We start from the raw sequence: 26,059 nt of genomic DNA, 5'->3' as shown, positions 1-26,059 counted from the left end.
CATAGTTTGTAGTTGTCACCGTTTGTGAGTGTCACAGAATTGACTGCCCTCAGCCAGGCAAGTGGGGAAAAGGGGGAGGAAATCATTTCTTTGGGACGGGGGCTAATTTTTGCACGGCGAGCTGCAGCCAACAGCCGCTGGCATGCAGCTCACGGTCACTGGAGCTCTGCCTGCCCCGGGGGGACCTGCACAGACGAGGAGGCAGGAGACGGTCACCGCGGCCGCCCAGCCCAGGCCCTTGGGGAGCGAGCGAAGGAGCGGAGGGAGGGGTGGGGGCGGGGAGCGGTTCCCCTTTGGGGTTGCTGGGACTTTCGGGGCGTGCTCGTGTGGCTCTTCGCTACTGAAAGTGAAAGTGGCGGGGCCAGGCGGGGCGAGTGTGTGTGTGGGGGGCGGCGGCGGCGGCGGGGGGGGGGGTTGGAGGGCGGGGAGGAGAAGCGGCTGGGGGCGGAGATCGCCCCTCCAGAGCTGTTTGTTCCTATTGCTCTGTGTGTGCAGGGGGGGGAGGGTCCTGGCCGGCCGCCTTCCCCTGCTCTCGCTGAGCTCTATGTGAGGGGATCGGGGCGCTGATGTGCCTGGGCAGGGGCGGCGGCGGCGGCGCTGCTGCTGCTGCCGGCGGAGGAGAGGGAGGCTAGCGGGGCTGCGCTCTGTCCGGCGGGCCCGGGGCCGGGGGGATGCAGCGGAGCGTGGGCCGGGGGGGAGCGGATCGGGGAGGGAAAGCCGCCGCCGCCGCCGCCCGGAGAGGCCGAGGAGGAGCGGAGCGGAGCAGCCCTGACATGCCTTTCCCTCAGCCTCCTCTCCAGCGGCCATGTTAGCCCGGAAAGCCTCGGCGAGCGCGGCTGCGGGAGCTGCCTACCCGGCGGGTAAGGAGAGGGCAGGGCGCAGCGCCCGGGAGCGGCCAGCCGGGACACGCGGCCTTTGCTCGGGGGCCGGGGGAAGGGGCTCGGCCCGCTGCCCTCCCGGCCCCAGCGGCGCGGGGCGGGGCGGCGGAACAATGATTTGCCCCGGGCCGGGGCACGGAGGGAAGCCCGGCCCCGGGCAGTGTTACCTCTTCGCCCAGAGGCTGCCTGTATCCCCCCCCCGAAGGGGCGCGGATCCCCAGCCCGTCCCCCCGCAGGCTCGGGATCCCCGGCGGTGGGGAGCGGGGATCTGGAGTAAGGGAAGCGGCGGAAATCGGATTGGCTGCGTGGGGGGTTTCTCGGCCAGACGGCGCGGGCGGCGCCCATCCGGGCTGCGCTGCCCCTTGGCATGTGCCCGGCGGCGGCGGCGGGGTCCATCGCGGCCCGCAGGGCTGCGCTGGGCTGACAAGCTCCGCGCACACGCGGGGCCCGATCCCGGCCCTTCCTGCTCCCTCCGCTGTGCCACGTTTGCGGGCCGCTTCCCAGGGCTTTCTGCGTCGGCAAAACAGAGTCTGGCGGCGGCAGGAGGCTTCCCCTCCTCCCCCCTTCCCCAGCCTGCGTGCTGTCAGCCAGGTCCGCCCCACCGGGCTCCTCTCCTCGCTCACCGTCTGCTCTCCCTTCCTCGGCAGGCAGGGGAGGGGACAGTGGCCGCCAGCTGCAGTCTTCCCCGGGCATCGGAGCCGGGGGATCCCGGACGGGAGCTGGGACCGGCCCGCCATCACCCATCGCCTTGCCGCCGCTTAGGTCCAGCAACACAGCCCACACGGTGAGAGCCGGGAATGGAGGGGGCAGGGGGCAAAGGCCTGGCTTGATCTATTTGCAGCGACCCTGTGCGGGCCATAGGACCCTCCCTATCCTCCCCGTGGTGCCTGGGGCTCTGCAGCGCCCGAGCATGTTCATTCTCCAAATGCAATAACCTCCCACCAGCCGCCTCCCCCTTCGTATTAATAGAAATAAATGTGCTAGGTGCCGTCAGGCTGCCAGCCTGCCCGTCTGCCAGAGAGCTGTGAATGAGGCTAGAAAGGACAGAAGGCGGTAGGATCCCTGTTAATTATCCTGCCTGTCTCATCATGTCTCATTATTCCTGTTACCAGCCTGGTTTCAACAGGTATTCTGATGGGGCTGGGGAGGGTACTTTTTTGTCACTTGAAGTTTGCATGGTTGGGATAGAACCCCTGGCGGCCATGAGTCCTGTGCGAAGGGGGGCAGGCCTCTGGTGTAGGAGGGTTTCCCAGGTGGTTCTCTGTAAAACGAATAATGTATAGACAGGGCTCATTTCATTTGAAAGGGTCTGGTCAAATGTTGCATGACTCCTTTTGAAGCTGGCACCTTGCGTGGATTTGGCATGGAAGGCCTGTGCTGGTACATGGGTTCCCATGAAATGACATTGCTTTGAAAATGAGGTTAGTCACTGTCATTAGAGGATGGCCTTTACTACAGTGGGGAATGAAAGCTGCTCTTTCCTCATTTGTCTGATTAGCTCAGGCTGATAGCTCTTTCCCAGGGTAACAACTATGATTGTATTCAGGGGCAATAGGTGGATGAAAGGCTGACAGTGCTGCTACAGCACAGTGTACCTAAAGAGGCGTGTGCTGCCTGACCTAAAGGGGATTTTTATTTTTCAGGTCTGTGATATCTCACATTATCTTCCAGTCCTAGCTAATCCCATTGGAATGGAAATTCACAAGTGTACCACTATTTATGGATGCAAGAGGGCATCTCTCTCTCCTTAACGTGTGGCTGAGTGGATAGTAGATCTATATGATTATATGTTAGCACTAAATAGCTCATGTTTTTATTTCATAGATTTTAAATGGGTGAAAAATGTATGATTTAAAAAGCATTGCTAGAATATTTTTCTTTGAGCTAATACTTACTTTATTGGATGCTCACATGCTATCATGGTAAACATATGGCAGAGCTTTAAACTGTAATGTGATTATGGGCTGATGGAAGGTGAAACTCTGCATTTGGATATTACTGTTGCACTGACTTTCTATGCTTTTGTGTTAAAAGCATTGGCCATTTACAATAAGAATAGGCTTTTTTAATGAAATAACACATTTAGGGTGCACTGGAAAAGAATGTGATAGTCTACAATTTGTGTCTGCATGCATAAAATCAACATCACTATATACGTAAAATACAGTATGTGTCCACAAATTCAAATGCCAAATTTTGTTCTGAGTTACACATATGTGAATGAGTTGAAGTGCTGACTGAGTTAAAAAGAATTAGAGGCAGTTTTTAAAATTTTCTTTTAAGAACAGAACATAAGACATAATAACAAAAAAACACAAGTAATGATTGTGCAGACTCATGCGTCCATTCTTGTGGCGCTCCCTGGACTTAATTGAGGCTCTGCATGGGCATATAGTGATCCACTTGCATAGTTCTACTTACAGAGTTGGGAGATAGTCTTGACAGTACAGACCCCCAATCTAGTGGGGTGGGTTTTTTTGCTTTTTTTTTAATGCACAAGGGTGGCCAACCACCAATATTGTTAGCTTTCGGGTCCTTATAACTTCTGATTGTTAGAATCTGTACTTTTGGGATATATGATCTACTGCACACAACATATTTAGCCTTGAATATTGTTTTAGAAATATTGCAGGCTGTCCCTCTAAATTTTGTAGGTTGTTATTTTGTGGTTGGTAGAAGATGCTAACATAACTTTTTATAGTAAGAATCAGATGTGACATTAGAATAGCGGATTGTAACTTTAAAAACCATTTGGATATGTCTGTTACATGATCATTCTAGGAACTGTAGTCCCAGTGACCTCAGTTAACACTGACTGATTAAAATCCCTTTAACTTTATGTCCCACTGCTTCCTCAAATCAGTCATGTCTAAAATGGAACTTCTCATCTTTCTATCTGAACTGTCTTCCCTCCCTCTATCCGTATACTTAAATGGTCCCCATCACCACAGTGTCTGAGTGCCTCCCAAGTAACTAAAAATAAAAATAACAATCTATCCCTTTTGCCTTCCCAGACTGTAGGAGAAATAGCTTGGCTGGTTTACTGGATTTGAGTGTGTTGTGTATATGAAGAATTTATCAAGGGAAAAAATGAGTTTTGCATTTAATTCTGAAAGTGAAGAGGTCCATTGTCATTCTTACCTCTTACAGGAGTGAGTTAAGTAGTCTAGGTCCAACTCCTGTCAAAATTCTGTCTCCCACCTTGTTGGTCAACAATTTAATTGTTGGTGTAGTATAGCTTCATGGGGGATCATGGTCAGAGAGATAGAGGTGTGAAGATGAGGACAGAGGTTGTGTAATCATGGCAATCTGTGTTGCTAACCAGACAGGCTGTTGTGTATGCACCAAGTAGAGGGTTTTTTGTTTGTTTGTTTTGTTTTTAAAGAGTGTGTGGCTTCCTCCTAATTCTTTCCTTCTCCCTTTCCACTGATACTGCCACTGTCTTTCTGGTCAGTCAGGCTCAAAAACATGGGAGCATCACTAATTCTTCTTTGTCCTTCTCTTCTCCAAAATCTGCCCTTTCCTCTCTATTCCTTACTTTCAAAATCCTTTCTTTCTTGCCTAAACTACTGTAACTTTTTCTCTTCAGTCTCTCATCTCTCCACTGTTGTATCCAATTAACATGCTGCAACAAAGATAATCTTCCTTACCTGCTGCCCTGATCATGTAAATCCCCATCCCTCTGTGAGTCTGTTAGAATTATTATTATTAATATAGAATACTGCCACAATGCCAGTTTCACCATAAATTCCTTTATTCAATCTCACGGCTGAATAGTAGTTCTACAATTGCTCTAAACATATCTAAAAAGCCTAAATTAAATGCAGTTTAATACATCCATACAATAACAAGCATTTATAAGCATTTGATCATAATACTCACAAAAGGGCTAACCCTAGGGGTGCTTGGACCCATGCTGGTCAGCTCCAACTTGATCAGGCTGCTATTATCAATGAACCCTTAAAGAGTTCACCCTCTTATACCCTTTATCAAACAAGTGATGTCATTGTTTCTAACTTAGCTAAAAACCAGGTTTTGGCCAGTTTGGAGTTATTGCTGGTTCAACACACACAATCCTTCCATATTATTTACTATGCCTCATGGAAGGAAGAAAAGGCCCCAGTTATCTTATCAGTTACCTTTCAGGTCCAGTTTTTCCAATTAGGCCATATTCTTTCAAGGCCTTCCTATTACTGCCAACAGACTGAACCTCACATGACCTTATATATATATATATATTCATTTTGAATTAATTCAACTTTTTATGTCTTACAGGGTCCGTCTACCAGCTTCTTATCTCTGCCCTCTGCTCCCATCTACATCTGTGCTTTTATTACTTGTTGCACCCACTCTTGTACGCACCACTCTGCCAGCTTCTCCTGTATTATTGCAATTCTTAGTCTCCTTCTCCCACTGCCTAGGACTGGATTGACCTTCCTCTACAATGCATCAAGCAACTTTGTTCTCCTTCTTCATGACCCTCCCCAAATTTCCCAGTTTGTAGTTAGCTTTCCATTACTGACCATCTTGCATCTACACCCTATTCTTTTGCCTCGACTCATAATTCTAACATTTAACTTAAATTACAGTATAACAGAGGTTCCCAAATTGTGGTCCATGAAGAGCTGATTGGTCACAGGCTGCTAGTTCTCCTTGTTTTTGGTTGCTAAATCTCATTAAGACAGCTGAAAATACATTACTTTATTACTGTTACTTTTCCATATAATCAGTTACTCTCATTGCCACAATTGCTCACGTTATGTGAATTTGAGTGGAAATGTCTATACAATCATGAATGCGAGGAGAGGCATTCGTAAGACAGTCTCTTTATTAAGATGTGGTCCACGCTATGAAAATTGTGTGTGCTTTAAATATCTGATACTTAGTGCAAGCTCTTCAGGGCAGGGACTTGGTCTTAGATCTGTAAAACACATGATAATAATCAAAATCATTTCAATAATGCTGCTACATTGGTATAATATTGGCTAATAAGGAGATATTTTTAGAAGTTATGAACCACAGAAGCACTTGAATCCATCTATAAAAAAAAAGGGCATTCATACATATGCGTGCTTGTGTTGTAAGCCACTAAATAAGCAATGAAGTGTGCTACACATGATACCCATATGTCTCTGGTGTGTTGTGAGCAACAAGGCTGAAAGCCAAGTGCCTTGACCTAGCCTAGAGAGAAGAGTATGTTGTGTAACAGTCTTTCTAGAAGTATTTTATTGCCTTAACAAAATGTTTTCCCCCACCTATTTTTGTAACATCAGATTGACAAGTCCTGGTTCTACTTGATATCTCTACAATCAGAGCCTTTGTCAGCCCGTCACATTGCTTGTTTAATATGATTCACTTTATCATTTTGGGGTTCTGATGACAACATAAACTGTTGTTTGGGCTTTGGTGGAATTAAGTCATTGTAAATAATTATAGCGCAACTATTTCCTTTGGGTGATTTTATAGGGTACAGCGCCTGAGACCAACTGAGATTAAAAACTGAAGTTGAAAAATAATTTCCTCAGTGTTGACTACATAGAGCACCTTGTTGCTCCTGGGAAATGCAATTAACAGGGGAAAATGCCAGGAAGAATTATGGTCTACTCTGGATAAGGCTTACTTGATCCTACAGTGATGGGCAGTATAGAAAATCCTAAAATAGATTTATGTATTGACTGGGTATCGCCCACACATGTACAACTGATTGCTGATCAGTCCCATTTGGTTTTAAAACACTGGACACAATTTATACTATTAAAGTATTTACAGCTAGTATAGTTGTGGTTGTAGAACAGTTTCCCTTGAAACCTCTTGTCCTCACACATTGATACATTTCTGAAACATATATTTATTTTGGACTAAATTTTTCCATGATGGGTCTCTATTTAAGGGGATATGTGGATGTTATGTACCCCATCCTACCCATTTCCATAAGACGAACAAATAAAGTTTTGCAGCAGCCAGTTTAGAATTATGAAATGGTAAAGAGAGAAAACATTTTTACTTTTATTTTTTTCTCTTTTGTAATTTATATTCCCAAATAACTCAAGCAGAGGAATTTTTCAGCTTCAGACATGATATGTAGATAAGTTTTAGTGAACACTGTGTGCTTTGATAAGTGTGAGAAGAAATGATGTATAAAAAAAGTTATGATTTTGAAAATATGGGCAGGAAAACATCCTCTTAAGATGTATATGCTGTGCGGGTATATGCAGATGTATAACTCTCTAGCTGTTTGGTTACAGGAATTTACAAACACATCTGCAGAAGCAGAAGGCGTTTATAAACCTCTCAGGCTTACACTGTCAGATGAAAGGATTGTGAGTTCAACAAGCAGTTCACTGCGGGACTACGAAGCATATAGCCCTTTATAGCGCCACAGGCCCATTAAGCATGGTTCATGGAACTTACAAGCTTCACTGGGGAAGCATGTAAGTTCTACAAGTCTGATCTTGAAAAAAATATCCAACACCTGCTATCCAGAGGACTATACCTGCTAGGCCAGGTGTCGGCAACCTTTCAAAGAAGAAGAGCCATTTTTTTGTTTTTGTCTTTGACCAAAATTTTTCGAGAGCTGCATCACATGCAAAGCTACTTGTAGAGTTAGAATTTATCAACTAAATAATTGAATATATTAAAGTTATTACTAGTCACCAATACTTTTAATGTGACTTCTGCTGTTGGACATCTTTAGAGAGTTGCTCAATGGTCGGTGAATATGCCGTGATTTTCATTTTCAAGCAGGACTCAAGACTAACATCGTGCAGTTGGCTCCTCAGTTTGTTTTTGATGAAATTCATGTTGGAAAACACTTGTTCACAGAAGTACGTTGAACCGAAGATTGAGAGAAGCCCTAATTCGTATTTCTTTAGCTGACTACAGATCAGGTAGACAATTCCAAAAGTTGAATATAATCTGGTCTTGCCGTTTCAGGTTGTCTATTTCAGACCACTTGTGTTGTAGCCCCAGGGTGGATTTCTGCCTTTCCAGATTTTCAAGTTCAGTGATAAGATCTTTCATATTTTAATTCCATAAATCCTTGTCTTGCAAGTCCGCTAATTCAAGTTCAAATTGCGCTCGACTGATTCCCGCAAATGCTGAAAAATTCAATGCAGAAGTGTCAGCTTCAAGTGGTTTCAACAGAAGTGACAAAGTGGCCTTTTCCTTCTGAACTCGTGAAATTGGTCAGCAAATGCAGCCTGCATTTTGATGACTGTTTCTGCAAGGAACCTAACGTCAATGTCACAGTTGTTTGTTTGTTTGTTTGTATTGCTTCAGTGTTGGGAAATGCACGAATATGCCCATCTCAGTGTCCCTTACAAACAAAGACAGCTTTCGTTCAAATGGAAGAACTTCTTCCAAAACCGAAATTGTAGTATTTCCTTTTCCCTGTAGCTTCCTATTCAACACGTTTAAATGAGAAGTTAAATCCACCATGAAATTGAATTTCTGCAGCGAGTGAGGATCCATTAGCACCGCATATTTAAGGCCCGTTTCTTGGAGGAACACCCTAGTTTTCTCCAGACAGGACGCAAACCTCATCAGGACTGCACCTCTGGAAAGCCATCTTACCTTGTTATACATGAGAAGATCAGAATATTGGCTGTTAACTTCTTGAAGAAGCTCGCAAAACTGCCGATGATTGAGAGCGCTTGCCATTATTTTGTTAACAACCTGTTATTTTGTTAATAATCTGCATGATCATTTCCATTACTTTTGAGATTTCCTCTGGAAAGGTTTGTGCACACAGCGCCTCCTGGTGGATTATGCAGTGAAATGAAATTACGTCGTGTTCCATACTTCTTTTAAGTAAAGAAACAAAACCTTTATGCTCTTCATGCTCAGTGCTCCATCTGTATCAATAGCAATTATTCTGTTGATGTCAGTATCTTTTTGTTTCAGACATTCAGTGACAGCAGATGCAATATCTTCGCCCGGGGCGTGTCCTTTGAGTGGCAAAAACGCAATCAGCTCTTCCTGAGGACCTTGATCATTAACGTATCTGCCGAGTAAGGCAACCTGAGTGATGTCATTCACATTGCATGTCTCATTGCAGGCAACAGAAAAACCTGGTGCTGATCTAATGTCACTAACCTGCTGGCTGGTTATGTCTGCGGCCGTCTTAATAGTTCTCTCCTTTCAGTCTTCGTAGATAATGGCATTTCTCTAATTTTTCTTAACTCTTTCACCTTTGTTTTTAAAATCGCCAAAGAGGTGCTCAAATGTTTTAATGAAACATTCGTTCACATATTCTCCACCTGTGAATGGCTTCCCTCGTTTGACAATTTCTTGAGCTGCCACGAAACTAGCAGTTGCGGTTCCACTCGACGCCTTCATCCATTTAGCAAACGTACGTCTTGTTTGCTCTGCTTTGCGTCGGAGTTCCTCTACTGATTTTCTCCTTGCATCTCCAGCTGGCTAGGTTTCAGCAAACGTCCAAGCTTTCTTTTCAAAATGTCTTTCTAGGTTTGATTGCTTATTGTTGGGTAGTTTCTTGTCTCAAACGGGGCACAATGGGAGTCCAGCTGAACTCACTATAAAAGCGTAAGACTCAGTCCAATCATTTTGAAATTCTCACTGTTCTTCTTCTGTCATTCTCTTTGTGGTTGTCATTTGTTTGACTGAAGGTATTTAGCTGATCTATTTTATTTCTGACTTTAAACTTTTTCAAACTGTTGGATGTTGGAACATACTAGTACAGACAGAGCAGGTCCACTTGCTTTTCACAAGAACTTCCATGAGTTTTATTGGTAGACAACAGTTGCCTTGTAATGAGCCATTTGAATATAAACAGGAGGGGGCTCCAGGCTGCAGCAGAGTATTGGGGTGCAGGAGTAGGTGAGGGGTCTGGGAGGGAGTTTGGGTGCAGGGGGGGTTCTGGGCTGGGGCAGGAGGTTGGGGTGCAGGAGGGGGTGTGAGGTGCAGGTTCTGGCTGGGAGGCGCTTACTACAGGCGGCTCCCGGTCGGCAGTGCAGCACGGCTCAGCAGACTGCCTGCCTGCCCTGGCCCCATGCTGCGCCCGAAGTGGCTGGCTGCTGACACGTCTCTGCGTGCCGCTGGTGTGGGGGGAGGTGGCTCCGCACGCTGCCCCCACCCCCAGCACCATCCTCAGAGCTCCCTTTGGCAAACTGCGGGGATGGTGCTTGCAGGCGCGGGCAGTGCATGGAGACCTGCTGTCTCCCTCCCACAACGGGCACGCAGAGACGTGCCAGCAGCCAGCTGCTTCTGGGAGCAGCGTGGGGCCAGGGCAGGCAGGCAGACTACTTAAGCCCTGCTGCACCGCCAGCTGGGAGCTGCCTGTGGTAAGTGCCTCCTGGGCAGAGCCTGCAACTCGCACCCCACAAAAAACAGCTGCCCGCAAGGGGGCAGCCAAAGAACCACATGCAGCTCCAGAGCCACAAGTTGCCTACCCCTGTGCTAGGCAGAGGTTGATGCACAGAGGCAAAACCCCAGGTGAATATTCAACCCCCATCCCTCCAAACTGGTTGGAAGAAGAAGAGTGCTGTGATTCCTATGATATGCTATCCCTGGATCCTGTGTGGGAGAGGGAGGTGCCATCTTTCATATCTGATTAGCAGGGGCCTGATAAATCTGAACCCCGTTTAGGCTGTTGGTTGGGAGAAAGAGCTCTCTCCCACCCCAGAACTACGTGATGCTGTGGGAGTAGGGAAGGGTGTGTCAGCTATTTTTGAGCCCTCTTCCCTTGTAAATAGCTTTCTAGTACTTACTTCTGCTTCTGTACATGCAGTCTCAAGAAGCAGCTGAGTGAAACTGAATGACTGGTCAGCAGCCAGGGAAGTGCTATCTAGAATCCAGTGAGAAGCAGTAAAAAAACTGAGCAGTCTTGTTAGTTTCATTCTTCTGCTTAGAAAACCTGTGTGCAGCAAGAGAAACACTGAAACTGTCTAAAGGCTCAGGAAGGCAGAACTATATTTAATATTTGGAAAGCTTATCTGAAAGCTTTATTAGGAAACAATTCCTACTCGCTACTGGTGGTGAGTGGATAAATGGATTTGTTTTTTAACTCCTGATACAAGACAAATAGCTACAGTTCAAGCAATGTACATCCTCTAGTGAAACCTACAGTACTTGTAAAATGAAGAAGCCAAATAGTCCTTAAAACCAGGCGAATCAAATGAAAAAATAAAATGAATTCAAAGGTTTAGATTGTGGCATTGAGCACTTAAAGAATTGCCAGAGAGATGGTTTCTTCCTCAACACCATCTCAGTCTCACTGCTCATAAGAAGTATTTTCTACTCGTGTCTTAAGTATGTTCTAGTTTTGTTGTTACTGTGCATCATAATATGTGGTTGGATTAATGTTGTAGAAGAAACCTTAACTTCTCCGATTTCTTGGCTTTAGTGTTTGTAACCTGCACTTTGCCCTAACGCCACTTTTTTATGTGATTCTTATTTACACAATCTTTTAATTCTGCTTATACTGAACCCTTCCCCGTAGCCCTCTCCCAAAACCAAAAAACCCTCGAAGTAATTTCGTGCTTGTGAAATATGCCTTCCTGACAGCTATGTGGACTGAAGTCCTGTCTTTACCCACCAAAGAAATATAGCATGCTCAGGAGCAGAGCAACTTTCCAGACCCTACCACACCAATATTCTTCATACTTAACCTGGAGGAATTGTCCGGAGGGGTCACAGGGCAGTTAAGTCTTCTTGGTGGTTTAATTCATGGTGTTTCTGAGAATTTAAGCAGTTAGTTCAATATTCTGTCTCTCTCCACTATGCTTGACTGATACAAGCTCCTTTGCTCTGAACGCCAGTATGTTGTAAAACTTCATTTAAGATCAGTCAGATTTGATTGTCCGGGCCCAAATGGCTTTGCAAATAAACATATGCAGTCATGTTACAATCTTGAAATAAAATAGACCTGTTATTAGAGCTGAGTCAAGATGTATGTAGAAAAACAATAAACTCAGCAGAAAGAATCACCAAGAATTCTAGAGGGTTTCCATATTATGAAAACTAAAGATGTGCAAACTGAAAGAATATCATCAAAACCTCAAGCTTTCATCCAGGTTGTCTGCTCTTCAGGAAACAAATGATTTTACAAAGAAATGTCTGTCATATTAGAGTAAAACCCTTGATAAAACAATGTAATCTGCTAACGGTGCACTACACGGGGGATTTTCTCCTGGGGAAGCCCTTTCCTCCGCAGTTAAAACATTGCTTGATCTCAGAGTGTACTCTTATCATTTCTGAATTTCATTTTGACATTAGTGCACTTTTGGTTACTGATTTGGCATACATTTTGAGGCCGGTAAGTCAGGTGGTGAGATAGCAGGAGAAATCTTCACACATTTGTGTAAGACCAAGCTGAAAGAATGACAAGTTATTTGTATTACAGTAAAACTTAGGTTTCAGAGGAACAGCCGTGTTAGTCTGTATTCGCAAAAAGAAAAGGAGTACTTGTGGCACCTTAGAGACTAACCAATTTATTTGAGCATGAGCTTTCGTGAGCTACAGCTCACTTCATCAGATGTTTACCGTGGAAACTGCAGCAGACTTTATATACACACAGAAATCATGAAACAATACCTCCTCCCACCCCACTGTCCTGCTGGTAATAGCTTATCTAAAGTGATCAACAGGTGGGCCATTTCCAGCACAAATCCAGGTTTTCTCACCCTCCACCCCCCCACACAAATTCACTCTCCTGCTGGTGCTAGCCCATCCAAAGTGACAACTCTTTACATAATCAAGTCGGGCTATTTCCTGCATAGATCAAGGTTTTCTCACATCCCCCCCACCCCCATACACACACAAACTCACTCTCCTGCTGGTAATAGCTCATCTAAACTGACCATTCTCCAGGTTTAAATCCAAGTTAAACCAGAACATCTGGGGGGGGGGGGTAGGAAAAAACAAGAGGAAACAGGCTACCTTGCATAATGACTTAGCCACTCCCAGTCTCTATTTAAGCCTAAATTAATAGTATCCAATTTGCAAATGAATTCCAATTCAGCAGTTTCTCGCTGGAGTCTGGATTTGAAGTTTTTTTGTTTTAAGATAGCGACCTTCATGTCTGTGATTGCGTGACCAGAGAGATTGAAGTGTTCTCCGACTGGTTTATGAATGTTATAATTCTTGACATCTGATTTGTGTCCATTTATTCTTTTACGTAGAGACTGTCCAGTTTGACCAATGTACATGGCAGAGGGGCATTGCTGGCACATGATGGCATAGATCACATTGGTGGATGTGCAGGTGAACGAGCCTCTGATAGTGTGGCTGATGTTATTAGGCCCTGTGATGGTGTCCCCTGAATAGATATGTGGGCACAATTGGCAACGGGCTTTGTTGCAAGGATAAGTTCCTGGGTTAGTGGTTCTGTTGTGTGGTATGTGGTTGTTGGTGAGTATTTGCTTCAGGTTGCGGGGCTGTCTGTAGGCAAGGACTGGCCTGTCTCCCAAGGCTTGTGAGAGTGTTGGGTCATCCTTTAGGATAGGTTGTAGATCCTTAATAATGCGTTGGAGGGGTTTTAGTTGGGGGCTGAAGGTGACGGCTAGTGGCGTTCTGTTATTTTCTTTGTTAGGCCTGTCCTGTAGTAGGTAACTTCTGGGAACTCTTCTGGCTCTATCAATCTGTTTCTTTACTTCTGCAGGTGGGTATTGTAGTTGTAAGAAAGCTTGACAGAGATCTTGTAGGTGTTTGTCTCTGTCTGAGGGGTTGGAGCAAATGCGGTTGTATCGCAGAGCTTGGCTGTAGACGATGGATCGTGTGGTGTGGTCAGGGTGAAAGCTGGAGGCATGCAGGTAGGAATAGCGGTCAGTAGGTTTACGGTATAGGGTGGTGTTTATGTGGCCATTGTTTATTAGCACTGTAGTGTCCAGGAAGTGGATCTCTTGTGTGGACTGGACCAGGCTGAGGTTGGTGGTGGGATGGAAATTGTTGAAATCATGGTGGAATTCCTCAAGGGCTTCTTTTCCATGGGTCCAGATGATGAAGATGTCATCAATATAGCGCAAGTAGAGTAGGGGCTTTAGGGGACGAGAGCTGAGGAAGCGTTGTTCTAAATCAGCCATAAAAATGTTGGCATACTGTGGGGCCATGCGGGTACCCATAGCAGTGCCGCTGATCTGAAGGTATACATTGTCCCCAAATGTGAAATAGTTATGGGTAAGGACAAAGTCACAAAGTTCAGCCACCAGGTTAGCCGTGACATTATCGGGGATAGTGTTCTTGATGGCTTGTAGTCCATCTTTGTGTGGAATGTTGGTGTAGAGGGCTTCTACATCCATAGTAGCCAGGATGGTGTTATCAGGAAGATCACCGATGGATTGAAGTTTCCTCAGGAAGTCAGTGGTGTCTCGAAGGTAGCTGGGAGTGCTGGTAGCGTAGGGCCTGAGGAGGGAGTCTACATAGCCAGACAATCCTGCTGTCAGGGTGCCAATGCCTGAGATGATGGGGCGCCCAGGATTTCCAGGTTTATGGATCTTGGGTAGTAGATAGAATATCCCAGAGTGGTGTTCCATTTTGTCCATTGGTGCACCATACAGACACATAGAGAAAGCCCATGCTCTGAGTAGCTTACACTCTAAATAGACAGGTTTCAGAGTACCAGCTGTGTTAGTCTGTTTCTGCAAAAAGAAAAGGAGTACTTGTGGCACCTTAGAGACTAGTAAATTAATTTGAGCATAAGCTTTCGTGAGCTACAGCTCACTTCTTCAGATGCATGCCTTGGAATATACAGTGGGGAGATTTATATACATAGAGAACATGAAACAGTGGGTGTTACCATATGTACTCTAACAAGAGTGATCAGGTCAGGTGAGCTATTACCAGCAGGAGAGCGGGGGGAGGGGGAGAAACCTTTTGTAGTGATAATTAAGGTGGGCCATTTCCAGCAGTTGACAAGAACCTCTGAGGAACAGTGGGGCAGGTGGGGGGAGGATAAACTTGGGAAAATAGTTTTACTTTGTGTAATGACCCATCCACTCCCAGCATTTGCTCAAGAAACTCCCTGAAAAAGCACAAGAACAAATCCGCACAGCCACACCCCTGGAACTGCAACCAGGGTATTCTGTCTGCTATCCAAGATCCATAAACCTGGAAATCCTGGACACCTCATCATCTCAGGCATTGGCACCCTGACAGCAGGATTGTCTGGCTATGTCGACTCACTCCTCAGGCCCTACGCTACCAGCACTCCCAGCTATCTTCGAGACACCACTGACTTCCTGAGGAAACTACAATCCATCGGTGATCTTCCTGAAAACACCATCCTGGCCACTGTGGATGTAGAAGCCCTCTACACCAACATTCCACACAAAGATGGACTACAAGCCGTCAAGAACACTATCCCCGATAATGTCACAGCAAACCTGGTGACTGAACATTGTGACTTTGTCCTCACCCATAACTATTTCACATTTGGGGACAATGTATACCTTCAAATCAGCGGCACTGCTATGGGTACCCGCATTGTCCCACAGGATGCCAACATTTTTATGACTGACTTAGAACAACGCTTCCTCAGCTCTCGTCTCCTAATGCCCCTACTCTATTTGTGCTACATTGATGACCTCTTCATCATCTGGACCCATGGAAAAGAAGCCCTTCAGGAATTCCACCCTGATTTCAACAATTTCCATCCCACCATCAACCTCAGCCTGGACCAGTCCACACAAGAGATCCATTTCCTGGACACTACGGTGCTAATAAGTGACGGTCACATAAACACCACTCTATACCGGAAACCCACTGACCGCTATACCTACCTACATGCCTCCAGCTTTCATGCAGACCACGCCACACGATCCATTGTCTACAGCCAAACTCTACGATACAACCACATTTGCTCCAACCCCTCAGACAGAGACAAACACCTACAAAATCTCTATCAAGCATTCTTACAACTACAGTACCCACCTGCTGAAGTGAAGAAACAGATTGACAGAGCCAGAATTGTACCCAGAAGTCACCTACTACAGGACAGGCCCAACAAAGAAAATAACAGAATGCCACTAGCCATCACCTTCAGCTTCACCATCACCTTCAACTAAAACCTCTCCAATGCATCATCAAGGATCTACAACCTATCCTGAAGGACAACCCATCACTCTCACAGATCTTGGGAGACAAGCCAGTCCTTGCTTACAGACAGCCCCCCAACCTGAAGCAAATACTCACCAGCAACCACACAACAAAAACACTAACCCAGGAACCTATCCTTGCAACAAAGCCCATTGCTAACTGTGTCCACATATCTATTCAGGGGACCTCATCATAGGGCCTAATCACATCAGCCACACTATCAGAGGCTCGTTCACCTGCACATCTACCAATGTGATATATGCCATCATGTGCCAGCAATGCCCCTCTGCCATGTGCATTGGCCACACTGGACAGTCTCTACATAAAAGAATAAATGGACACAAATCAGACGTCAAGAATGATAACATTCAAAAACCAGTCGGAGAACACTTCAATCTCTTTGGTCACTTGATTACAGACCTAAAAGTGACAATTCTTTAACAAAAAAACTTCAGAAACAGACTCCAACGAGAGACTGCTGAATTGGAATTAATTTGCAAACTGGCTACAATTAACTTAGGCTTGAATAAAGACTGGGAGTGGATGGGTCATTACACAAAGTAAAACTATTTTCTCATGTTTATTCCCCCTCCCCCCCCCCCCACACTCTGTTCCTCAGACATTCTTGTCAACTGCTGGAAATGGCCCACCTTGATTATCACTACAAAAGGTTCCCCCCCCCACACCTGCTCTCCTGCTAGTAATAGCTCACCTTACCTGATCACTCTTGTTACAGTGTGTATGGTAACACCTATTGTTTCATGTTCTCTGTGTATATATATCTCCCCACTGTATTTTTCACTGCATGCATCCGATGAAGTGAGCTGTAAGCTCTTGATAGCTTATGCTCAAATAAATTTGTTAGTCTCTAAGGTGCCACAGGTACTCCTTTTCTTTTTACTCTAAATAGACAAGCAGTCAAAGAGTGGAAGAAAGGAAGTATTTCCTTCCTATTTTACAGATATGGAATTGAGGGGTCAAAGAGATTAAAGGAAATCTGTGGTAGAGCTGGGAGATCTCCAAAGTCCCAGCCCAGTTCTTTATCTGCAAAACCATCTTGCCTCTCTGTTCTACCTTTTAGTGTCTGTCACTGGTAAAAACTGAAAGTTTGTTATTGACAAGATTTTATCAAGACATTCATCCAATAATCTTTGTCCAGTATGTTAATGGAAAACTAACCAAAGACAATGCCTTTATTTTGCTTATGTCCCACATGAGTAATATCACAGAGGTAGTCTGGCATTCTGGTTTCAATAATATTTTTGAAATTAATCCGTGAGTGTCATTCACAGCCCATGTCTTGATACTGAAGTTGTGAAATTGACTTCAAAGATTGATATGGTTGTGTTAATGACTTAGAACCCGTATTTGTTAAATGAATCTTAAACACTTAGGGTTGCATAGCATTAGCTTCACTATTTTATCCTTGCAAGTTTTTCCAAGAAATTAATATAGAAAAATCAGACCCCACGTCATTATAACTGATATATCCAAGTTCATTACAGGCAGGAATGAAGAAGATGCATTTCGATTCTTAAGGCCTGTTTGTCAGAAATACTGAGTATCCACAACTTCACTTGAAGTCACTGGGAGTTGTGGGCTCTGAGACCACTCAAAAATCAGGTCCTTAGACCCAAGCTTATCCCATCAGTACATTGACTACATTTTTGTTACTGTAATTTGAATTAATTAATTACATTAAAACTTAGTTTTGTTACCCTTTTACTCTAAGACTCAAATTTATTCTTCCATTGACTTCAAATGAATTACACTAAGGATGAATTTGAGTTGTAAAGTTACAGAAAGTTATTTTTTATTTTAATTTACAGCTTGAAATTAATGTATTTATGGATTGTTTAAGGCCCTTTTTACGAGAGAGAATGTCCTCCGCATAAAGCAAATGAGAAATTACAAAGATATCTGTGTTAGGAACAAGGGTTTGCTTATATATTTCTTGTTTCTCATTACAAATAGCTGTTACGTAAATAGTTGCTTTTCGCAACTCTGATCACATATTTTATTGTTTGAAAATGCTTGAGATTCATGCTTAATCCATCATACAAACTATACAAAAACAAAACATAATTTCTAAATCCAGTCCTAATTTTTTTTAATTACAGAGAGCGGAAAATAGATTTTGATTGTACGCCCTTTGAGGCATGGATTTTTTTTTTTTATGGTTTAGTGTTTGTCCAGTGTCCAGCAATCAATCTTGAGAGGTGCTATAGTAATAGAAATACAGTACCCAGTTTGGCAAACTGCTTAAGCATGTGCTTTAAGTCCTACTGATGTAAATGCATTGCTGAATTGTAACTATAGAGTCTATAAATGTTAAACTTGGTCTCTTGCACTTTCGTAACATCCAGATTTTTTTTTCTTTTGAAATGTCAAAACTCATTCCCTTCCATTTAAAATTGTATATGACAGCCTTTGTCCCACAGCAAATTTTGGAAGGAGTTAAAATCCTGATTTGTAAGAATTTGTGGAGTTGGGGGAACTAAAGGTGCCTTATCAATAGAAGTTCCTGCCGGTGATGTGAATCTCAAGCATAACTGAAACTGCTACTTTGTATTCTCTAGAGTCAAGTTTAATTTCCCTCCAGCATATTTTTTGATATTACTGGGCTGTTGCCTTACAGATTCTCTGGAGAAATTATTAAGTCCATGATATTACCATACCCTTATTTGCCTTGCTGCAGACCTCTTATTTAAATGGTCATGACAGTGAGGAAAGTCTAGAAGTATAAGAGATGCTAAGATCTTTAAAATGGGACCAGTAACGAAAGATATCCTGGGATATTGGTCATATGTTTAACCTAGCTGTAAGCAGCTTTAGAAAAATGATTAATTGAAGTAAATTGGGCCTGGTGGGGGGACAGAAGAAGTAATTTTGAAACATTAAAAAATGTGTAGAACTGAATGTTCTAATTGGAAAAATATTATTTTGAATTTTAGGTTGGAGGCAATAAGCACACAATGAATGAGCACCTGCACGTTGGTAGCCACGGACAGATTCAGGTTCAACAGCTGTTTGAAGATAATAGCAACAAGAGGACAGTTCTAACAACACAACCAAATGGGCTTGCAGCAGTAAGCAAATCTGGATTGTCAGTGGTGCCGGACAGACAGATAGACAGTGCTCATAGACGACAGGGGAGCTCCAGTTCTTTAAAATCGACAGATGGGACAGGGAAGGTGAAAGCCTCCTTTATGATACCAGAGCAAGCAATGAAGCAATACATGCAAAAACTAACAACCTTTGAGCATCATGAAATTTTCAGTTACCCTGAAATATACTTTTTGGGTCCAAATGCAAAGAAGCGGCCAGGTGTGATTCAAGGTCCAAACAATAGTGGTTATGATGATGACCAGGGGTCTTACGTGCAAGTACCCCATGATCATATTGCATACAGGTATGAGGTCCTGAAAGTAATAGGGAAAGGAAGTTTTGGCCAAGTTGTGAAGGCTTATGATCACAAGACCCATCAACATGTGGCGTTAAAAATGGTGAGAAATGAAAAACGTTTCCACCGCCAAGCTGCAGAAGAAATTAGAATTCTGGAGCATCTAAGGAAACAGGATAAGGATAACAACATGAATGTTATTCACATGCTGGAAAACTTTATATTCCGCAGCCATATCTGCATGACATTTGAGTTGCTGAGCATGAACCTTTACGAGCTAATAAAGAAAAACAAATTTCAGGGCTTCAGCCTGCCATTAGTCCGCAAGTTTGCCCACTCAATTTTACAGTGCTTAGATGCTTTGCACAAGAATAGAATCATTCACTGTGACCTTAAACCAGAGAACATTCTGTTGAAGCAACAGGGTAGAAGTGGTATTAAAGTTATTGATTTTGGCTCTAGTTGTTATGAGCATCAACGTGTCTATACTTACATTCAGTCACGTTTCTACCGTGCTCCGGAAGTGATTCTGGGTGCTCGTTATGGGATGCCTATCGATATGTGGAGCTTGGGCTGCATTCTAGCAGAGCTTTTAACCGGTTACCCGCTCTTACCTGGAGAAGATGAAGGGGACCAACTGGCTTGTATGATAGAGCTACTGGGCATGCCGTCCCAAAAACTACTGGATTCATCCAAACGAGCCAAAAATTTTGTGAGCTCTAAAGGTTATCCCCGTTATTGTACCATTACCACATTGTCTGATGGTTCTATAATACTCAATGGTGGCCGCTCCCGAAGGGGAAAATTGCGTGGCCCACCGGAGAGCCGAGAGTGGGGGAACGCATTAAAGGGATGTGATGATCCCCTCTTCCTTGACTTCTTAAAACAGTGTTTAGAATGGGATCCTGCTATACGCATGACACCCAGCCAGGCTTTACGGCATCCCTGGCTTAGGAGACGTTTGCCAAAGCCTCCAACTGGAGAGAAGGCATCGGCAAAACGAATAACAGAAAGCACTGGTGCTATAACGTCAATTTCCAAGTTACCTCCAACATCAAGCTCGGCTTCAAAACTTAGGACTAATTTGGCACAGATGACAGATGCCAATGGGAATATTCAGCAGAGAACAGTGTTGCCAAAACTCGTTAGCTGAGTTTGAATAACCCAATGCTGGTCATACGAGAAATGCTACATTGCTGAGCCTTATTCGTATGAAAAAGTAGCTCAGATTTTTATTTGCTCAATAACTTTATTCATTTGTATCTTTTCAGCACTCATTTTAAATGTAAGAAATTTTGATTTTGTTTTTATAAAAATATGGGGACAATGCTTTAAGTTTTTATACTTATTTTTAAAAGTGTTTGTTTTCTAAAGTACAATTAGCCTTACTGTAATTAGTGTGGTACAGTAATAAACATCAGTGGCAGGCCACTGGTTACAACATGACTGTCATGCATTACAGCTTAGTGTCAAAGGTGTTAACCATTTTTTTCCACATGGTTCATGTTAGTTTTCTCGTGGACAGAGGTGAAAGTGGGCTGGTACCGGCAGCAGTGCTTTAAGGACTGTCCTTAAAGTCACTTCCCCGTTTTCCCCGGCCCCCCCCCGGGGCTGCCAGTGTGGGGGGGATGGGGCAGCTGCCCCAGGGCCCAGAGATTTAAAAGAGCCCGGGGCTCCTAGCTGCTGCTACTGCAGCATCGGCTGGTGCCCCGGGCCCTTTCAGTTGCCACCGGAGCCCTGGGTGGTGCAGGCCAGGCAGCGTGGAATGGCTGGCTGGGGGAGGCTGACCCCCCACCCCCACCCCTTCCACCCAAGGCCCCGCCCCTTCCCGGGGCCCATACTGGTAAGTCTTTTATCTTACTTTCACCCCTGCCCTTGGGGTAAATTTGCAATACTCTTCCTTCTCTGAATTCATTTACAGATATAAGTCCTGATCCTACAAACACTTACACAAGTGCTTAATTTGATGCCGGTGAGTCTAGTCACATGAGTACAGTCAAGCACCTGTGGAATGGGGGCCATAGCATGTTTTCATTTTCCATATAGTAGCTTGGAAGAAATGATATTTTGTAACAATGATATAGCTACATCCTATAGATTTTTTTGAAAAGAAAAAACAACATTAATGATTAAAATAAATGTTCAAATGTAAGCCAAAAAAAAAGAGAAGAAGCTGTGTCCAGCACTAAAATTACCCAAGTGGCATTCATATTATGTAAAAAAGAGAAAGATGAACAGACAGTGGGAGAATAAATGAAGGTGGGAATATGTGTTAATGTGACAAATGAGCTACTTTCTATAGATGAAGTTATATAAAGCAAAATGTTTTGCACATAACTTTAGGTGTACAACCTATATTCATGTTTGGTTTCCTTTTTTTCTCCTGTTTTCTTCTCTCTCTGCTTAAGTACAGCTAGGCCTCACTACATCATACATTCAGAGCTGTTTGCTCTGTCATTTTCATACTGTATCTTCCAGACTGTTAATGCAACACAAATTTCACAGATTTTTTTTTCCAGATAATCTGTTTGATGGATTATGAATTCTTTGGCACATTTTAACTTCAGATCAAATCAGTGTACAAGGGCAAATGTTGTTTTGCTCCTTCAAGATAACTATTCATTTTTAGAAAACAAGACACTAGACAAGAAAGTCACTAACCTAAAGATTGTTAATTCTGAGCATCTGCAAGTGTTAATTGTTTCCTCAGTAGAATGATTGGAAGACATAAAGTTAATCAGTGAAATAAACTGATGCACTACATCTCTAGGGGACAAAACATTAAGGAAAAGATAAGTGGTTTGAATTAATCTTTAGCATGGTAGCTGAAGAAAACTTTGAAGGAGTGGTAGAGATTTAAGTAGATTTGTATTTGTGTGGTTTTTTTTTTAAACTGAACTCAGAGAAGGAAGATGGTCTTTTTCAAGGAGTGATCTCTAGAGTTAGGATGAGAATGGTCACACATGTAATATGTTTTCACTAGTAACAGTTTGTTAAAATCAGTATTATATCTCAAGCAATGACCGTGATCTACCTTGGATGTATGAAGTACATGAAAAGGAAATTTTGAAGAAAGTAGAACATAATCTAGAAGGATTTGCGAATGTCAGAACAAGAGAAGTTTGGGTGGGTTGAATAAAACTTCAATAACTTTATTATAAACAATGTTTATATGCACAGATTGCATTAAATTACTTGTAAAAGTTGTTAAAAATACTTAAAGCATGGTCCCCAGAGAGGCCAAGAAAGTTTCCGGTTAAGTTCTCATTCATATTCATTCAGATTTTTCATTTGAAAAGAAAGCAACATAAGTTTTATTTAACTGAAGACTCTGGGGGCGGGGTATGGAAAAGAAATGACACTACTCTCAGGAAACATATAATACAACTATTTGCCAAAAAGTCAGTACACAAAGAAATCCTGAAAATTAATTTCTGATAAAGGATGGTGTTTATTGATGATTGATAACATTAAACATTCAAACACTGATAAACTAATTTTTCTTACTATATTTTTTAAATTATAGTTTCCTGCCTCTAGTCAAATTTTAAATTATTTAGAAAGTGTTAAATGTAAACAATTTTATACAATATGTGGAAGTGCAATATATAAACATGTATGGAATCATATTCAAAAATGAAATATAATACAAATAGGGTAACAGTGGCTTCTGGAATCTAAATATCTGGTGATTGACAATTGGTAATTTCTAGGTTTGGAAAAACATTTATTTACATGTAAAATAAACCAGTTAAGCTCCTACCCTCCAGCTGTTTAGGAAATCAGCAAGGGATAAATCAGGAATTCCATTCTGTTAGAAAAAATGATTCCCCCCCCCCGCCCCGTATGTTTTCTAAATTAAACATTGGAACCTGTACCTGCCTTTAATGTAAATTTAAGGTGAAAATATACATAATGTTCATGGGTCATTAGTAGACTAAAACCACTACATTTTCTTTTTCATGTAACCAGTTTTTTAAATACCAATAATGCATTTGTGATGGACTTTATTCATAAATGCTACCGGAAACTTTTAAGCCAAAATATAGTGTGCGGAGCTATTTTTAACCCAAATACAGTAAACTTCTTTTCCATTTAAAAGAGCAGCTATATTATGGATTTTAGTGATATAGCTCTTGTTATTGTAGCTTATTTATAAATGTAAAAAGAAGGGGGGGGGAAGAAACTGATATTGCCTCTTGCTTTGATGTGATTTAATGATAAGGGCTCTGATAATTAGGCTGATAGAAGTGGCTTGGAAACAGTGCTTAGTCTCACATGTTACCATTGTCTAGAGATGTCTGAGCTATTTTCAGATTTAGTAATAGCACAGTGTTGTCTTGTCTTTGGTTGCAGTCTCATTGGGCTCAGTTTCTTGCACCACTGGAGTGTTCATTACCACTTAAGTGTATTGGAACAACAGAGTGATGCAAGACGTGTAGATTAACAACAGAGGATAGATTGTGCTCTTGGTGTTAACAATGTGCCTTTTGTTATAAATGCCATTTTGTAGGGCAGACATCTTGGCCTGTTTAACCCTTTGAATACTAGATAATAAGGATGAAATCTATTTTTAAATGCTAGATCTATCTTAAAACATCCTGTACGTTTTCAAAGCCTTAATAGAAAACATAAGGCAATCACACTATGTCAGATAAAACATTCTGTTATTGTAGTAACTTCTATGTTGCTTAAGGGGTTAAAGATGGCACTTCATGGTTAGTTGTATCTTAACATCAGACTGATTTTTTTAATATGTTTTTGTTATGGTAACACTAGTGGAAATCAACTGTATTTGTAAAAATTTACCTCAAACTGCTTAATTTTATAGTGTGATTTAATCCCAGGGCATTTGGTATGAACCAAAGTGCATTCCTTTTATATGTGCCTGGCTCTAATAAAGATGGCCAGGGATTTTTACAATTTGGGTGCAAGGCACTTAAGCCACTTTTAACTTGGTGGGTGGTTTGGAGTGATAAAGGACTCCATAAGAATGTTAAAACACTTTAGACATAAGTAGCATTGGGCTATATTTGAATCTTTAGGAAAGTGTGTGTATTATTTGATGCTCTCCATTTTTATAACACCTTTTTGTCCCCATCAAGAATATTTCTGGTAAGTAGGAGACTTTTTTTTTTTTTAAATTCTTGCTGTCAGTAAAGATTTTAATATTGCCCAACTTGATGCTGCGGTAGCATTTAAATAAAAAAAAGCATTTGTGAATTATTGTTTGTAGGGGCTTGTACATCTCTGCTACAAATTGTAATTACTCAGCTCAACTGCTACAATTACGTCTAAGCAGTAGCTTGGGTTTGTATTGAGCAACGACTTAGACACGTGACTGTAATATGCTGCAACTGTGTGTACTGAAAACGTGAAAAATGATTGAATGTGGACTGTGTATATATGTTTGTATAATTTTCTGTGAGATGCTGCTGTCGCCACTTAACATGAAATATGTTGTAGTGGATTTTAATCCTAGTGGCCAGTTTTATGATACTGTATGTATTGTACAGCTGATGACAGGAGTAAGACTGTTTTAGTGCATATTTGTTACAGTTTATTGTTGTGGCCAGAGATCATTTCAGAATAAAACTTTATGTCCTACTTTTCCTCTTTCTACTGCAGTTTGGGTTTTCTCTGACCGTATGGAGCCCTTGGAATGCTGGCATTTCCTAGACAAATAAAGGCCTCTTCCTGTGCCCATTGAAGTCAATGGCAAAGTGCCCTTTGTCTTCAGCAGTGCAGTACGAGGCCCTAAGGCTAAGATCCTCAAAGGTATTTAGGTCCCTAACTCTCATTGATTGAGTTAGGCACCTTAATACCTTTGAGGATCTGGGCCTAAATGGTTAGCGGGACCTTTATACAGTATCGACACATTAATGGATCCTGATTTTTGTTGTTGTTTGTCCAAAGGCAGCTTTTGGCTTGAAATTTCTAATGTTCATCTCAGGAGCTGGAGTATAATGTTTAAAATGATTTTGAAAGTCAAGTTGTTGCCACGCACCAAAGAAAATATGCCTTTGATGAAAGTTTTGTCTGTATAAAGAAGGCAGGACTTGGTCTTTAGTTGCTTTTAAAAACTATTTAAAAATAATTTTAAGTGTCTTCTGTGATTGTTGTAAGACTTTTATGAAAACAAAAATTTGTTTTTTCTTTACTTCAAAACTTCCAGTAAAAAATAAATGTCAGACTCAGTTACAGCATTGGTCAACATGACAACAAACAGATACTGGAGACTGTACGAATGTATTTGTCAGATTTTGCAGAGAGACCGTTGTATTCCTCAGTGCTAAATATGTGTTTTGGGCCAAATTCTGCTCTTAGTTAAATTGATGTGAATCAAGAATAACTTTATTCTTCAATGCCAGATTATATGGGTCCCCAATTACAGTTAATGGGCCAAATTCTCTTCTCAGTTACACCAGTGTATATCCACGGTAACTTCATTGAAGAAAGAACAGGAGTGGGCTGTTGGCCACGAAAGCTTATGCTCAAACGCATTTGTTAGTCTCTAAGGTGCCACAAGTACTCCTGTTCTTTTTGCAGATACAGACTAACAAGGCTGCTACTCTGAAACCTGTCACTATACAATTCATTGAAGAAAGACACTGGTATAACTGAGAATAAACTGACATTGAGGGCCTATGGAATTGGATGGCACTTTTAGTATACTTTTCTCACTGTGGCTGGGGAATTTCTGCAACAGATTAAAGTAATTTCTGCA

General features: G+C 42.6%; 1 protein-coding gene across 4 annotated transcripts; it reads left to right on the top strand.

Moving 5' to 3' along the window:
• Window positions 1-416: 416 nt before the first annotated feature.
• DYRK2 (dual specificity tyrosine phosphorylation regulated kinase 2) lies at window positions 417-24,943 on the top strand. Of its 4 annotated transcripts, none has more exons than XM_073327843.2 (3): window positions 418-860; window positions 1,526-1,662; window positions 18,884-24,943. In XM_073327843.2, the coding sequence occupies exons 1-3, from the start codon at window positions 806-808 to the stop codon at window positions 20,483-20,485; spliced, it is 1,794 nt and encodes a 597-aa protein (XP_073183944.1). In that variant the 5' UTR covers window positions 418-805; the 3' UTR covers window positions 20,486-24,943. The 4 variants fall into 4 exon arrangements, with proteins under 4 accessions (XP_073183946.1, XP_073183944.1, XP_073183945.1 ...); XM_073327844.2 differs by lacking the exon at window positions 418-860 and adding an exon at window positions 8,781-8,887 and having other exon boundaries at window positions 1,578-1,662; XM_073327846.2 differs by lacking the exon at window positions 418-860 and adding an exon at window positions 5,154-7,765 and having other exon boundaries at window positions 1,620-1,662.
• The last annotated feature ends 1,116 nt before the right edge of the window (window positions 24,944-26,059 follow it).

This window comes from Lepidochelys kempii, chromosome 1 (genome assembly GCF_965140285.1).
Source record: "Lepidochelys kempii isolate rLepKem1 chromosome 1, rLepKem1.hap1, whole genome shotgun sequence".
Lineage (NCBI taxonomy): Eukaryota > Metazoa > Chordata > Testudines > Cheloniidae > Lepidochelys > Lepidochelys kempii.
The sequence above is the reverse complement of the archived record's forward strand: the minus strand, read 5'-3'. Positions and strand labels throughout refer to the sequence as shown.

Bases quoted from the DNA above. Each gene is read 5' to 3' on its own strand.
- DYRK2 (XM_073327843.2), top strand. From the start codon at position 806: ATGTTAGCCCGGAAAGCCTCGGCGAGCGCGGCTGCGGGAGCTGCCTAC. The intron at 861-1,525 runs GTAAGGAGAGGG...CTTCCTCGGCAG, and splicing joins GGGAGCTGCCTACCCGGCGG to GCAGGGGAGGGGACAGTGGC. The intron at 1,663-18,883 runs GTGAGAGCCGGG...TTTGAATTTTAG, and splicing joins CCAGCAACACAGCCCACACG to GTTGGAGGCAATAAGCACAC.